General features: G+C 49.4%; 3 protein-coding genes across 3 annotated transcripts in view; all 3 read right to left on the bottom strand.

Moving 5' to 3' along the window:
- The window catches only part of LOC130296610 (zinc finger protein 345-like), a 632,251-nt gene that overhangs the window by 225,371 nt on the left and 394,480 nt on the right, over window positions 1–12,400 (bottom strand). The gene's annotated exons all lie outside the window — the stretch shown is intronic.
- LOC130296708 (zinc finger protein 260-like) overlaps window positions 1–12,400 on the bottom strand; it is a 473,195-nt gene that overhangs the window by 379,904 nt on the left and 80,891 nt on the right. The window lies entirely within an intron of this gene.
- LOC130296437 (oocyte zinc finger protein XlCOF7.1-like) overlaps window positions 1–12,400 on the bottom strand; it is a 327,909-nt gene that overhangs the window by 313,159 nt on the left and 2,350 nt on the right. The window contains exons 4-6 of the mRNA XM_056547951.1: window positions 11,665–11,791; window positions 11,514–11,581; window positions 10,975–11,350 (exon numbers count right to left, since the gene is read on the bottom strand). Coding sequence (XP_056403926.1) covers window positions 10,975–11,350; window positions 11,514–11,581; window positions 11,665–11,791 — 571 coding nt within the window. The remainder of the gene's footprint in view (window positions 1–10,974; window positions 11,351–11,513; window positions 11,582–11,664; window positions 11,792–12,400) is intronic.

The raw sequence follows: 12,400 nt of genomic DNA, 5'->3' as shown, positions 1-12,400 counted from the left end.
CTTGATGACCCCATGGCATAAATATATGTAATTAATCATACAGGGGACAAAAACATCAAAATAAAACGTATCGACACCCAGGTGATGATCAGCATAACCCAAGGAATCATAAGACCTGATGTCAATCTCAAAAAAGCACTGTGGGATTAATTTATTTTTTGAATTCGGGTAGAAAAACAGACATGGTGCACATCTACAATCTTGTATAATGATCTGATTGCTTCTCAGCATAATATCAAAAACTAACAGGTTGTTAGTATACATTTTTGATCAAAAAGTACAAGCCCACTCGCCACGTCAAGGCCACCTATTTAGAGTGGGTCCCTAACGTCCCTAGCATAAAATGGCGCAGCACCGAGCGGCGACCACCACCGCCGCAACACCAATGCCCACCGGCAGAGCGGCCCCAATGCCACTCAAACCAGTCTATGTGCCGCACCCCCCCGCAGACACGGCGCCACGGCAGTAACGGACACCGCACAGCACCACACCAGTGTGAACAAGGTGTGATGGCTCACTTACCATGCTCTCCCAGTCAGACTGGGAGGCTGCTAGGAAAGAAATGACCCATTAATTTATTTTTTGATTGCTTATATAGTGCAGCATAGGCTATTCTCAGTGACTAATGTAGAGGTTCTTGTGTACGCTTTATGCTTACCGGTTTTAGTTGATGTGGCAGGCGTAGATTTTTAAACCATCTTGATTCTATTTTAGAACAGAAATGATTTTCACATCCTGCCTACATTTCCCATGAATCATCTGTTTTGCACAGAGAGAGGGGATGGAGTCTCATCACTGCGATTCACTTCATGAGACCAACCTAATCACCTGTCTGGACCCTAGCAACAAGAAGCCTGAACCGCTGAGACTTATAAGTGGTTTGGAGTCAGTTCATACTGCATGCAGTTTTGATGCATTTTCTTATTCAAAGTTCATTTTAGAGTAATACGGCCATGAGATGAAAGATATTTCACCTATAGTCTTCAGGCTGTGCTCACAGATTGCATTTTAGACACATTTTTAATTGCAGGTAACAGCACCTGGTAAGTTTGTCATTGTGGTCAGGACTAGTGCAGTCATGTGACCAGGGCCTTTGAAGTTAATTATACCTAATTAACCAACCATGTCCTTTTGGTGAACGTTGAATGATTCTATCATGCACCAGATCACCAGAGCCGGGAGCATGTGTTATATTGGGCTCAGGCAGAGGCGGCTCATCAGGGACGTCATCTACTCAGGACCTTACAAGAGGCCAAAGATGTGAGGACAACAGCGACATCAACAATGTCATCTCCCGGATATTCTTCTCAGAGCAAACACTTACAATGATAGAACAAAGGATGGAAAAAGGAGAAGAGAAGAACAGATTCCACATCTTGGTCACCTGAATACAGGAGGTTTTGGAAGACTTTTTCCAATCATTCTAAAAATTTGCCCTTTTTGGATGTAACAACCGGTTTTGAGGCTGGAAAGCAAAGACTCAATGGCTTTTTTCAAGCATTCCTAAAATTCCCTCATTTTGGTTATATACCGAGGGTCTAAGAGTGTGTCTATCCAGTACTAATCTCTTTTCTTAATGCTCATAGTAGGGCGATCAGTGCGTGAGCAAAATGTAGATTTTTTTTATGCTTACCGTAAAATCTCTTTCTCGGAGGATCCATTGGGGGACACAGACCGTGGGTATATGCTCTTGCCGCTAGGAGGCGCTGACACTAGGCAAACAAAAAAGTGCATCCCCTCCTGGCAGGATATAACCCCGCCTACTGACCGGAGCTAATCAGTTTAGTCCTAAAGCAATAGGAGGCAACCGACAACAAAAGAAAAATACCAGCAGAAGTCCAAGGGAAATCAGAAGTCCAAAAAAATTAACAACCCTTCGGACAAATCAACGAAACTGGTACCCAAACCATGGGTGGGCGCTGTATCCCCCAATGGATCCTCCGAGAAAGAGATTTTACGGTAAGCATAAAAGATCTAGATTTCTCGGTAGGAAACCATTGGGGGACACAGACCGTGGGACGTACCAAAGCAGTCCCCGGGGTGGGAAGAAAAAAACACTCAACTCAAAATCCAGCTGAGTATGAAGCCACTGCCGCCTGCAACACCTTGCGGCCCAAACTGGCGTCAGCCGACGCAAAAGTATGCACTTGGTAGAACTTGGTGAAAGTATGTAAGGACGACCAGGTGGCCGCCTTACAAACCTGCATAGCCGAAGCCCTATTGCGGAGAGCCCAAGAAGCCCCCACAGAACGCGTGGAGTGCACAGTCACCCTAAAAGGTGGAATCTTACCCTTGCGAGGGTAGGATTCTGAAATGGCAGAGCGAATCCACCGAGAGATGGTCGCCTTGGAAGCCGGATAACCCTTGCGACTTCCCTCAGTGATCACAAAAAAAGAGTCACCCTGCCGAAAAGAGGAGGTGACCGAAACGTAGATCCGGACAGCCCGTACCACATCAAGGGTGTGAAAAGAACGTTCCCTGGCATTGGCAGGGGAGGGACAAAAAGAAGGAAGAACAATCTCTTCGTTCACATGAAAAGAAGAAACCACTTTGGGCAAAAAAGAAGGAGGTGGACGAAAAACCACCTTGTCCTGATGAAGGACCAAAAGAGGGGAACGGCAGGAAAGAGATGACAACTCAGAGACCCGCCTAATAGAAGTGATGGCAATGAGGAAGGCGACCTTCCACGAAAGAATACGAAGAGAGGCCTCCCTAAGGGGTTCGAATGGAGCCTCTCTCAAAGCTCCAAGCACAAGATTGAGATCCCACAGAGGAGTAGGAGACCTGAAAGGTGGAGCCTCGTGGGCCACACCCTGCAAAAAGGTGCGGACATGGGGATTAGAGGCCAACTGTCGTTGGAAAAGAATAGAGAGCGCTGACACCTGACCCTTCAGAGAACTGAGGGTCAAAGACTGGTCCAGCCCCGACTGAAGAAAAGCAAGAAGGCGCGGAAATGAAAACACCACCAGAGACAAGGCCTGCGCTTCGCACCAGCGAAAATAAGTCTTCCACGTACGGTAGTAAATCCTGGAAGAAGAAAGTTTCCGCGCCCGCATCATGGTACGAATAACCTCTTAAGAGAACCCTCGGGCCTTCAATACCGCGGTCTCAACCGCCACACCGTCAAATGCAGCGACAGTAAATTGGGGTGGCAAAGAGGACCCTGAGAAAGAAGATCGGACCGCAGTGGAAGACGCAGTGGCAAGTCTTCGACCAGCCGAATTACGTCGGCGTACCACGCACGTCTGGGCCAATCCGGAGCCACTAGAATGGCTGGAACGCCCTCCGCCTTGAGTTTCCTCACAACTCTGGGCAGGAGGGGAAGAGGTGGAAACAGGTAAGGGAGACGAAAAGATGACCACGGGATGACCAGAGCGTCCACCGCCAAGGCCAGTGGGTCCCGGGACTTCGCTACAAAGAAAGGGACTTTCCTGTTGTGGCGAGAAGCAAAGAGATCCACATCTGGGGTCCCCCAAAGATCTCTAAGAACACCTCCGGGTGGAGAGACCACTCCCCCGGGTCTGCTGAAGAGCGGCTGAGAAAGTCCGCCTCCCAATTGTCCACACCTGGGATGTAGATCGTCGAGAGAGCAGGAACCCGAGCCTCGGCCAAGAGGAGAATCTTGGAGACCTCCTCCATTGCTGAGCGACTCAGAGTACCGACATGGCGATTGATGTATGCAACAGCCGTCACGTTGTCCAACTGGACACGGACCGGCCGACCCTGCAAGAGAATCTCCCAGTGAAGGAGGCCAATAAAAATTGCCCGAAGCTCTAGGAGTATGATGGGAAGGCAGGCTTCCTGGGAAACCAGCAACCCCGGACATCCGGTCCCGAAACACACCTCCCCAACCCAGGAGACTCGCATCGGTAGTGACAATCTGCCACTGAAGAGGGAGGAAAGACCTCCCCAGAAGAAGAAGGGGGAAATGAAGCCACCAAAGCAGGGACCGCCGGACCGCCAGAGGCAAAAGTATTAGACAGTCCAGGGACAAAGGAGACTTTTACCACTTGGCCAAGATGGCTAGTTGGAGAGCACGATAATGGAACTGGGCGAAGGGGACTGCCTCCATGGCAGCCACCATCCAGCCCAAGACCTCCATACAGAAACGAATCGGAAACGGGGAGGGGTGTCGCAGACGATGGACCCTGAGCTGTAGAGAGCCCGTTTGTTCAAAGGAAGACGGACCAAGGGCTGCCGCTGTGTCGAAAAGGAGACCCAGGAAAATCAGACACTGGGAGGCAGATAGATGTGACTTCTCCCAGTTGATCATCCAGCCGAAGGTGGTCAGGGTCTGCAGCATAATCTGAAGACTCTCCAAATTCTCGGAGAGAGACGGTGTCTTGATCAAGAGATCGTCCATGTATGGGAGGACTGAGATCCCTTGGCACCAAAGGACGGCGATGACCGCTGCCATGACTTTGGTGAAGACCCTTGGAGCCATAGCTAGCCCAAAGGGGAGCACCACAAACTAAAAATGACCCTCCGGGACAGCGAAATGAAGGAAGCGCTGATGAGCCGGGAAGATAGGGATGAAATTCGCCCTGGTCCATGGAGGCCACCACAGACCGTAGAGACTCGATCTGAAAATGGCGGAGACGCAGATGGCGATTGAGTAACTTGAGGTCCTGGATGGGGCGAACCGAGCCCTCCTTTTTGGGTACTACAAAGAGGTTTGAATAGAACCCTAAACCCCTTTCTTCTGCTGGAACTGGCACTATTACTCCCTGAGAGAGGAGAGAGCGTAAAGCGACCTGAAAGGCTGCTGCCAAAGAAGGGGACCGGGGAGGTCTGGAGCGAAAGAAACGGTTTTTGGGGATGGAAACAAATTCTAACCGATAACCCCCTGAAATTACATCTCGTACCCAAGAGTCCTGGACCTGTGCCAACCAGACATCTCGAAAAAAAGAGACAGGCGACCTCCCACCCGAGAAAGTAATGTGGGTGGGGGCGCCCCTTCAGGAAAAGGCGGGCTTACGGGAACCGGCTTTGGCCGAAAAACTGCCAGATCGGTTATCCGACTTCCAAGAAGGGTGCGCCTTGAACAAGGGAGTTTTCCGAGAGGGAGGGTGCGCTTGTTTCGACGGGCGACCCGATGCAAACGGCCAAAAGGACGTCGCTTTCCGACGGGGGTCAGAGTGAGGAGGTTTGTTCTGCGGAAGCAAAGAACTCTTACCTCCTGTAGCTTCGGAAATAATTCCATCCAAATGTTTCCCAAAGAGCCGGGAGCCGGAAAAAGGTAACTCCGTTAGTGATCTTTTAGGAGCTGCATCGGTGTCCCACGCCTTCAGCCACATGGCCCGCCGAATAGCGACCAAGTTAGCCAAGGCAAAGGCCAAGCAGCGAGAACAGAGAAAATCGCCAGCCTGAGAGAGAGCTGGAGAGCTGCATCGGCCAGTTCCCCCCTGTTAACACCAGAAAGGATACCCTGACGAAGCTGGGAAGCCCAAACAGACACCGCCTTGGCCACCCAAGCGGAAGCAAAGGTGGGAAGCAGGGAGGACCCAGCTGCTTCAAAAGCGGACTTTGCCACATTTTCCATTTTCTTGTCCGCAGGGTACTTAAGTGACGCTGCGTCTGCAAGAGGTAAGGTAGTAGATTTGGACAGGCGAGAGACTGGAGGATCAACCTTAGGTGGCACTGTCCACTTGGAAACCACGTCCTGAGGAAAGGGAAATCGGTCTTGAACCTTCTTGATTCCCTGAAATCTTCTCACCGGATGTTTCCAAGCCAACAAGGCATCAAATTCCGCATGGGAACTGAACGCCTTTGGAGCACGCCGTGAGCGGCGAAAGGAGACTTCTGGATTCGAATTCGAAGGTCCAGGGTCCTCCAGCTAAAAGGCGTCCCGGATGGCTGACACTAATCCGTCCACCATTTCAGACTTTGTTGAGTAATCCTCATGATCCAGAGTGGAATCTGGACCGTTGTCCGCTGCTTCCCCTGGGGAACGGGAACCTCCAGAGGCAACCCTAGACTGAGGAGAGGGAGACCTAGAGAGTGAGAGAACGTGGACCTAGAGTGAGGACCTGGAGAACGGCTCCTGGAACGGGAGCGCCGTCTGTGAGCCGGAGAGGGAGAGCGAGACCGGCGAAAAGAGGGGCCACCTCGAGTGCGGTTTAGAGAAGAGCCAGAGGTAATCGCCTTAGAATGCTTTGAAGTGCGGAGGAATAGCGGGTCAGGGGACGCTGAACGCGATCCTCTGGGGATATCCCGCAGGGAGGACCGTTCTAAAGCAGAGACCACTGACTTGGAGACCCTAGCCAAATCAGAGATCGACTGGGTGAGGGAAGATACCCATTCCAGAGTAGTAAGGGGCCCCACGCATTCCGCCAGAACCTCAGGGACCACCGAAACCGACGGCGAGGTCAGTTTGGAGGAGCAAGCAGAGCAGGAGGACTCATAGAACCCCCAGGGATTTTGGACTTGCAACCCACACAAGCAGTCTCACCAGGTCTGTGTCCCGCTGCAGTCTGTAGTAGAGCTGAGAACTCGAAGCAGCGGTGTGAGGCACAGGAGAGAGAGAGGGGGGGGAGGAGCCAGCTACACACAGGGCAGGCCACCCCCTAGCTCGATCCTCATTGGCTAAGAATGACCCCCAAGCGCGAGCACCAGCTGATAGGATTATCAGTGACCTCTAGGTGCGCGCGCTGCGATCCCATTGGGAACTGCCGGCGGTGCGCGGAGCTTAGCCACACGCGGGCCGACGCTCGAACGCCGAAAACCGCCATTCTGTTAACCCCCACTGAGGTACCAGCATGTAACCAGGGGTAAAAAACTCGGCCAAAACAGAGGAGACGCTGGCCGGAACAAGCGCAGCGCGGAGCTCCTAAAGTGAAAGTAAAAACTCTCGAGCTCAGTGCAGAGCATCTGCAAGAGCAGCGGCTGGCAAAGTTATGCCCCACACAAGTGAGAAACAGTGCCGGGGAGGGAGAGGGAACTACTGTCCCAGAGGCTCGGCACTGAAAAGACAAAAAAATGAACGAATGACCCATATAAAAAATTAGCCCCCACTGAGAGGAGCCCCGTCCCTGCATAAGGAGACCCCCAGGACAAGGGGGCTCCCAAGGAAAAAACTAGTGAGGGGGGGGGGGGACATAATTACCTCATATACATACTCACCTGAAGATGTCTTCCACCCGAAGACGTCTTCAGCCAGACTTAAGGATTCCTGCATCACGTCATGCTGCTACAGACAGGGACGAGCAGGGAAAATAGGGGGACCTGGACCCAAGGTACAACCCCAGGTGCTGGCTGTTGGCGGGAAGGGGTTAACGGTGCATTTGTGTCATATGTCCCTTGCCCCTTAGCCGCATATGGGGGAACAGGTAGGGCCATGCTCCTGAACCCTCACCTGAAAACGGAAAATAAAAAGGAGTAAAAAAACTAAAACAGGCCCAAACTGGAAACTGGAACTGTTCAGGCATGCTGGGAGTTATAGTGTTGCAACAGCTGGAGGCACACTGCTGTGAGATCAATGTAATGATTGCTGAACGTTAGGGGACATGACAATGTTAGATGTTAGAGACATGACATGGAGTCACTGTCCTGTACTGGAGATCTGTTGTACGGTTCATGGAGTCAGTGAGCTGCTGCCTGGTCCTGTACTGGAGATCAGATCAGATGGTTCATTGAGTCAGTGAATCAGTGATCAGGTACTGACTGGGACTGTAAGGAGTAGGTGACAGTACAGGCGGATCTCTTACTCTAGGATCATATTACAAGGGGGGGGGATTCAGTGGATCTGTGTTATAAGAATTGTATACATATGTACATTACTCTCAGAATTGGGAGTAGAATATAATGGAAGGGGGTTTGGCCAATCGCAAATGACATCATCACCACGACTGTCTCCATGTCACTCCCCACACTGCCGACTGGTTCCCTCCCCCTTCCAATATATTCTATTAAGCCTCATACACGGCAGGTATTAATAGACTCAGAGAAGGGGTTAAAGGACATCTGTAGTGCAATATAACTTATCCCCTATCCCAAGGAGAGGGGATAAGTTATAGATCGCGGGGGTCCGAGCGCTGGGCCCCCCCGGGATCTCCTGGACAGGGCTGCGGCAGTATGCTGAAAAGGGGGCGTTCCGTCCACACATGACACGGTGCCCGATATGCCCCCTCCATGTACCCCATAGAGATACATGGAGGGGGCGTGGCTTTCTGCTGGGGACGAAACTGCACTTCCTGCAGACTGCCGCGGCCCCGTCCAGGAAATACCGGGGGGCCCCAGCGCTCGGACCCCCCACGATCTATAACTTATCCCCAAGTTATGTTGCGCTGGAGTACTCCTTTAAGGCCAATCGGCAGTGTGGGGAGTGACTGGAAAGTAGTTACTAGGGAGTCACAACCCCCCACCCCCTCCTTTTCACATTAAGAACCGAGGAGTCGGTTCATGAATCAGTTCATTTCAGTGAATCACTCGAAATGAACCGATTCACTTTAGTGATCCGGACTTTCCATCACTAGCGTCTTGCCTCCTAGGACACTAAGCTAAAACTGATTAGCTCCGGTCAGTAGGCGGGGTATATCCTGCCAGGAGGGGCCGAACTTTTTTTGTTTGCCTAGTGTCAGCGCCTCCTAGCGGCAAGAGCATATACCCATGGTCTGTGTCCCCCAATGGTTTCCGACCGAGAAAAAGCATACAGCTCGCCATTCTTTCCAGCTTTCCCGAGGGCCCTGCTGGTTCCGCCTCCGTCCCATACAGCCATGTTTGTTCATTATAGTTGTTGCCATCATCATCACTGTCCCCTTGTGTAGGCTCCTCCTCCCCTATGCCTTTGACTGATTCCATTTCCAAATCCTCCTCCTCAGGTCCCACTTCCTTATGCTCTGATTCCTCATGATTTTGGCTTTGTTCCTGGGTTAACCCTTTGTCTGACAATTTGGCACATTTGTAGCTTTCTTGGCTATTGGATCCGGGTTGCTGACAATTCTCTCTCTGTATGTTTGTTCTCCTTTGTGTTTTGTATCTTGTGCATGTTTACCTATTGTTTCCCAACCATTTCTCTCTGACCTGTACTGTATTGTGTATTGTTTATTATTTGACTTGTGACGCCCCTGCACTTAGTCCAGAAGAGGGACTGTCTACAAATTGTGGAATCGCCGTTTAGGGTGATTACACAAGTAGGCAGGGATGGTGGATATGTAGTGCACTGTTCCCTGCCCAACGTGACAATTCCACTGTTGTCCTTGCTGACAAATCTTGTTGCCTCTTTGAAAAGTCTGATCACGGGACAGGTGCCTACGATTAGTTGCCAATGCATGAGCTGAAAGTCACACTGGCTCCAAAAGCTGTATGTCTACTGCATTAGATAGTAAGCAAACCTGGCAAAGTTTTTATGTTCACCAAACATGATTTTTGACAAAGTACTGACTGAAACCAGGTACTTTAGCTTAGGTTCACTCAAGTCTATTAGGCTCCTAGGGGGAGCACATGTATCAACTGTCTCTGCTTCTTTATCTCTCTACCCTGTGACTTTCACAGCACTTTTATACAGCAGGCAGTGTTCTGGAGCAGCTAGTGATGTCTGCCAGGTACAGGCCACACAATCAGATCATTGAGCAGACAACACAAAATGACATCTAACGAAGGGCACAGTCACTCTGGTGGGAATGATGGGGGGAGATTTTTATCCCACTGTCACAAACTGGGGCATGTAAACAGCGGCGGGTGAACAGAAGGAGCAGAATAGTTTACAGTGCACCCAAAGGGCATAGTAATAGTTTGGAGGCATAGAAGAGGGATCAACATAAGTAAGTGGACATAGAAGATCCTGTTGTAATGTTCGTTTATCTGTATTTAGCATTTCCTGCTTTGGGTCCTGTTCAGACATTAGGTTTGAGTCTGAACAGTTTCTGTGTTAATTTTCCCTGGGATGAGAAGCGTTAAACTTCTTGACTTTGCACTGGGGGTATATATAAGGCCTCTTCAGGTGCTGTTCTTTGCTGGTGATAAGACCTGTATTCTGACCATGTTGGCTTGATGTTCATTATGTCTATGGACACAGCCTGAGTTTTAGCCGTGGCTAGCTGTCCTGTTTGATATATAGATTTTAGCCTGTTTTGTTTTAGGACATTTTTCAGGTTGTAGTATTCTTGCATTTGTCCTGCATTTGCTTTGTGTTTCCTGAGTCCGTGTTCACACTGACTCAGGAAACACATTTTGTCGGTCCTGTTTTTACCTTTTTGATCCCTGATCTCCTAGGACCTAGGATAGAATCCTGTTCTGAACCTTGTGCTAATACATCTATCTAGGAGTGATTTAGCCTTGTGTCTGTACTGTATTTGCTTACATTTAGAATTTTTGTTTCCTCCTAGACCAGTATCCTGATCACGCGGTGGAGAGTGCCCGCTGGCTAAGAGCCTATTTGGCTTTAGTATTGATGTCCCTCTATGATTGGAGTGGGGTGTCTACTGTGTTTCTGGTTCTGTGTCCAGTGTGAACAGAGCCCTTGTTTTCCTAACCCGTTTAGTGTTCTGACATTCAGTTAACATCCCCTGCATCTCCTGGTTTTGTTTGCTGTATATTTATCCCCATATCTAGTCTTGTTCATATTATCATATCTGCCGTTAATCTTGATTCAAGTTTCTGAACTGTATGTTAGTATGCTATATCCTGCCTTGTTTGTATTTATATATCTATTTGTTGGTTCCGTTATGTTCCTGACTTGTACATTTCTGTTTGTTTTGTTGACTTTGACGCCCATGCACTTTAACATAAGGAAGGGACCGGCTCCAAAGATGTCGATCCGTCATTTAGGGCGGATGGGCAAGTAGGCAGGGAGAGTGGTTTATAGGGACAGCTTTAGGGCTCACTTCTCCCTGCCCCCCTAAATCGTGACACCTGTGGTTCAAAATTTGCCTTAGAGCACAAAGGACTCTAGTTACACCACTACATCCATAAAAAAATATTGCAGCTGGTGATTGAGTAGAATCTGTGACTCTACATTTAGTGGTTACTACTCACCTGGGTGGTAACCTGTAGGAATGTCCTCCTTATACAGCTCATCACCACTCACATCTGTCTCTTCTTCTTCCTTTATGTCTGTAGCATTAATAAGGTTCATATAATTCCCTGTAGGAATGTCCTCCTTATACTGCTCATGACTGCTCACATCTGTCTCTTCTTCTTCCTCTATGTCTGTTGCAATAATATGGTTCAGATCTTTTCCTGTAGTAATGTCCTCCTTATACTGCTCATTACAGCTCATGTCTGTCTCTTCTTCCCATATAGATGTAGCATTAATATAGATCAGATCTCTCCCTGTAGAAATGTCCTCCTTATACTGCTCATCACCGCTCACCTCTGTCTCTGGAGCAATAACATTGTCCAGATTTGCTCCCTAAATGATAAGATGTGGAAGAAATATTGTATAAGTCATCAGACAGTAGAAGTCCCGTGGGATGTTATAGATGAACAGGAGATGAGGAGTCATAGAGGGTGAGAGGACTGACTACAAGAGCTTCACAGCCCTTCTACAGAGCATAGGGAATATCTCCATCTACCTGATCCTGATCCTGTGGAAGAAGAGGACGGGGACACCTCTCTGCTGCTGTTCTCTTACTGGATCTGACTGTAGGGAACACATACAGAGACTGAATTCATTTTTTACATACAAATAATGAGAGGACGTGTGTATATAGTCATGTCTATTACCTGCTGATGTGAGGGGCTGCTGATCCTCCATCATCACCTGATCCTTGTACTGATCCTTGTGTCCTTCTACATACTCCCACTCCTCCATGGAAAAATAGACCGCCACGTCCTGACACCTTATAGGAACCTGACACATAATGATACAGTCATCACCCCGACCCCTCCAGTGGTGTTACTGTATAATGTCCCAGCATTCCCAGCAGTGTCACCTCTCCAGTCATCACCAGACCCCTCCATTACTGTATAATGTCCCAGCATTCCCAGCAGTGTCACCTCTCCAGTCATCACCAGACCCCTCCATTACTGTATAATGTCCCAGCATTCCCAGCAGTGTCACCTCTCCAGTCATCACCAGACCCCTCAATTACTGTATAATGTCCCAGCAGTGTCACCTCTCCAGTCATCATCAGACCCCTCCATTACTGTTTAATGTCCCAGCAGTGTCACCTCTCCAGTCATCACCAGACCCCTCCATTACTGTATAATGTCCCAGCAGTGTCACCTCTCCAGTCATCACCAGACCCCTCCATTACTGTATAATGTCCCAGCATTCCCAGCAGTGTCACCTCTCCAGTCATCACCAGACCCCTCCATTACTGTATAATGTCCCAGCAGTGTCACCTCTCCAGTCATCACCAGACCCCTCCATTACCGTATAATGTCCCAGCATTCCCAGCAGTTTCACCTATCCAGTCAACACCAGACCCCTCCATTACTGTATAATGTCCCAGCAGTG

This window comes from Hyla sarda, chromosome 1 (assembly GCF_029499605.1).
Source record: "Hyla sarda isolate aHylSar1 chromosome 1, aHylSar1.hap1, whole genome shotgun sequence".
Classification (NCBI taxonomy): Eukaryota; Metazoa; Chordata; class Amphibia; order Anura; family Hylidae; genus Hyla; species Hyla sarda.
The sequence above is the reverse complement of the archived record's forward strand: the minus strand, read 5'-3'. Positions and strand labels throughout refer to the sequence as shown.